Below are 3,893 nucleotides of genomic sequence, written 5' to 3'. Positions count from 1 at the left end.
TAATAATTTAATGCATATCTAATCTTGTATTGAAGTATCATTGCTCTGCCAACTATTAAAGACTTTTTTTTTTTTCCCCTTTAAAGGTTTTCCCTACACACAGGTAAGCAAGCACATACAAGACATAGAAGTCTCAGTTGCATGTCTTCAGGAATATATTCATATAAGACCTTTTGTTATTTATGCCACAGAATAACAAAGGTAGTTACTTTAGCTCTGAAATTTTTGTGTGAAACATCCTGATGCTCTTTGATGCTGTCAAATGTTTATTTTGTTGTAGAGTTGGTACTGTCTGCTCAGGCAGAGGACTGTGTAAAGGACAGTCAAGAAGTAAGAAGGTGACAGTCATGCTTTAATCTTACATAAATGTTATAATTATATTGAAGTATTTTTTATAAGTGTTTAATACGTTTTCTCTAAGTCGAAAGGGTGGGAAAACTTTTCTTCTTCCCTTCATAGTTTTTTTCACAAAATACGAGGGCGTTTACAGGCGCGATTAGCACAGCAAAATCCTTTTTTTGTTTTTTTTGGTTTTTTTTTTCCCTTCCCCCCCCCCCCCCCCCCTACTTCCCTCTGTTTCTGCGGGGCACCTGTGTGGTTTCTGGGGCAGGTGGGCGCGGCTGTGAGCCCCGGGCAGGAGCAGGTGGGCAGAGCAGCAGGATGGAGGCGGTGGACGTGCCGCCCGAGGGCTACTCCCTGATCAAAGCCGTGTACCAGCGGCGCCTGCGGCTCACCCGGCTGCTGATCGACGGCGGGGCCTACGTCAACGAGAGCAACAGCCGCGGGGAGACCCCGCTGATGATCGCCTGCATGACCAAACACGCCGACCTGCAGAGCGCCAGCAAGGCCAGGATGGTGAAATACCTGCTGGACAACAAGGCTGACCCCAACATCCAGGACAAGTCCGGCAAGACGGCCCTGATGCACGCTTGCCTGGAAAAGGCGGGCCCTGAGGTGGTGTCTCTGCTGCTGATGAGTGGGGCTGACCCCAGCCTGCCAGACCACTCCAACTGCTCTGCCCTGGTGTATGCAATAGACGCTGCGGACAGGGACACCCTGGAGGTGCTGCTCAAGGCCTGCAAGGCACGAGGGAAGGAAGTGATCATCATCACCACGGACAAATCCGCCTCAGGGAGGCAGAAAACAAAGCAGTACCTGAACGTGCCTCCTCCAGACCTGGAGGAATGCATTTCCCCAGCTGACTGCACCTCCCCGTCAGAAATAGAGTCAGAAGAGGGTCCAGAAGACCCATTCAGCTTTAAAGAGCTGTATGGTGGACAGCAGGTAGACAGCTCCTCAGAAAGGGTGCCCCTGATGACCAAGCCCAGCTCCACACCAGCACGGTTCAAGCTGACACAGGTGCTGCAGTGTGATCCGTGGCTGAACTGCTGTCCACCAGTGTTTCAGCAGAGGAGAATTGCTTCTTCTCAAGAGCTTCGGGATACCAGTCCCATAGAAGAGCTCTCCTGTAAAGCCAGTGGCCTTGACTTGTGCAAGTGTGTCGCCTGCACTCACGACAGTAGAGACAGGAAAGTCTCTGCTCAGGTACTGAAAACCGCTGATCAAACCTTGTCAAGGAAAGCATTGCGTGATGCAATAAACTATCAGACTCCTTTCGTTGAAGAGAAACATAACCCCAGTGAGATTCCCATGGGCATGAATGCCAGTTTGGGACAAATTGGCTTACTTTCCAACTTTGGCAGTATTATCAAGAAAGGAAGTGGAGAGCCAAATTACAGCAACTCCAGCTCTCAGTTAACTAACAGTCTAATTCCCACTGCTGATACAAAAGGCAGCAGGTCACCAAAAGGAAACAGAGAGATTCTTTCTACGTACCAGACTTTGCTACCAAGTCCGAGAAGAGCTCTGGAGATGTCTCCCGTTTCTCCGAGTGGCAGGAATCGGGCTCCTCTGGAGGGAGAGGGTTCAGGAGCCTTAGCGTTGGATCAGACGAGGCCAGGGTTCCTGCCCCCACTGAGCGCGAGCCCCCGCTCCCCAGGTCCAGAGCTCACTGTCATAAACACAGTTTCTGGAATGATTTCTTATGGACAAACTCACCTAGTACCACCAGGATCTGCTTTCCCTAAGGGGAACAAAGATACGAATCTGATGCGGAGGAGGCCGTATGAGCAGATAACAGTCTAAGCAGATTCAGCAATTACTGCAATTTTAACAGGAGAGCAAAGGGGATATTTGTAAATAATTCACTTGCAGTCCTTGACTGTTAAGGCATGCATCACAAAATAGAGCAGGTCTGTGATGTAAAGTAACGTCTGCCGCAGGATGAGTGGAATAGCTCAGAAACTGAGAAGACATACTTACCTAAGGAGGCTGTCTTCTGCACGCTGAGGAGGGATTGTTGTGCTGGTTTAGTAAAGTCTTTCACTTGCCTGTGGCAGACCGAACCCACAGTGGTCCATAAGCATTGCAGTTCTCATCGTAGGTTGTAAATACCACCCCCCTTAATTTCCCCAAACACAAACCCTTTCAGCACCCGGAGAGGTGGTGCACACGGAGTTTCGGAACCCGAAGAAGCATTTGACTGTGATGCTGGACAGCAGACTGGCTCTGTCCAGGTTGTATATATGCAGAAACCCCAGACACATCAGCGTGCGATGGGGTGGGTGGCAGCGGGCGCCCACCGGCGGTGTCTGCTGGCCTCAGCAGCCTCACGGCGAGCGAGCAGGCACGTCGGAGCTGGTGGCACTCGTGCCGCAGAGCTGTGCTGCCCACGGAACTCCAGCTGCGGGCTGGCAGCGTGCCTCGGGCGCCTGGCTGGCAGCGGGAGCCGGCGGCGCGGCAGCGCTCCAGCGCAGCGCACGGCCGGGCACGGCAGCTCGGCACGGGAGCCCAGCAGGGCGAGCGGCGAGCCCCGGGTGTGCCACGAGCCAGCCCGGCTCAGGCTGGCCCCGGGCACTGCACACCTCGGGCCGCTCCAGCTGCAGCCCCTGGAATCCGCTCCGTTCAGAAAAGCGAGGGTGCGGGCGGCAGAGCCCGGACCCGAAACGGGCTCCGCTGCTTCCCGCAGTTTGGGAGTCCCCCACAAAGGGATCTCCCCGTCAGGCTGGAGCAATCTGCCCCCAGTCAGAGCCCTTTCCAGCAGGGCACAGACGCTGGGACACACCCGGATGGTCTTCACGAGCAGGGGCACTTCACACACACACACACACACACACACACACACACACACACACACACACACACACACACACACACACACACACACACACACAAAAAAAAAAAAAAAAAAAACAACACTGAGGAGTAGGGGAGGGCTCTGCCCTGCTCAGACACACCTATAAAAGATAGCAGCTTCAGGGAACGTGGGGCCCTGGCACAGTTTTCCCAGAGAAGCTGTGGCTGCCCCATCCCTGGGAGTGTTTGAGGCCAGGCTGGATGGGGCTTGGAGCCACCTGGTCTGGTGGAAGGTGCTCCTGCCACGGCAGGGAGCTTGGAAGGAGACAGGCTCTTATTTCAGATGGTTTCCAACCCAAACCAGTCTGTGATTCGGTGAGTCCAAGTGAGGAACTCACCTGGGAGATGGAAACCCACATTTTGCCTAATTTGAAGCAGAGGACCGAGTTTCCCACACGTGAAAAGCAGTCCTCTGCAGCCTCCAAGCTACTGCGTACTTTTAAGTATCTCTATCTGAAAACCTTTCTTTCCTTTCCTTTAGTGTCTTGTGATTCCAAGTATCTCCCTTGTCCTTGTGTGCATCCCATAGACACTGGATTTCTGGTATTGCATTTAGCATTTAGATTTCATATTCTAAATTTGGAGAAAAAGTGAATGTGCTCTGTTTGGTTGTAATTTACAGCAATTAGTTGTACTGAAATTGTGTCTGTGTAATGTGAATTTCAGTATACTGAATTTTGGTATTTTTTTCCTGAAAA

At 52.0% G+C, this 3,893-nt stretch overlaps 1 protein-coding gene across 1 annotated transcript; it reads left to right on the top strand.

The window, feature by feature from the left end:
* Nucleotides 1–287: 287 nt before the first annotated feature.
* On the top strand, nt 288–2,145 carry ANKRD34B (ankyrin repeat domain 34B). Its single transcript, XM_062513724.1, has one exon. The coding sequence runs from the start codon at nt 661–663 to the stop codon at nt 2,143–2,145; it is 1,485 nt and encodes a 494-aa protein (XP_062369708.1). The 5' UTR covers nt 288–660.
* The last annotated feature ends 1,748 nt before the right edge of the window (nt 2,146–3,893 follow it).

The sequence above is a fragment of the Cinclus cinclus genome, chromosome Z, assembly GCF_963662255.1.
Source record: "Cinclus cinclus chromosome Z, bCinCin1.1, whole genome shotgun sequence".
Lineage (NCBI taxonomy): Eukaryota > Metazoa > Chordata > Aves > Passeriformes > Cinclidae > Cinclus > Cinclus cinclus.
Note: the sequence above shows the minus strand (reverse complement) of the source record. Positions and strands in the feature narration are given on the sequence as shown.

Bases quoted from the DNA above. Each gene is read 5' to 3' on its own strand.
- ANKRD34B (XM_062513724.1), top strand. From the start codon at position 661: ATGGAGGCGGTGGACGTGCCGCCCGAGGGCTACTCCCTGATCAAAGCC.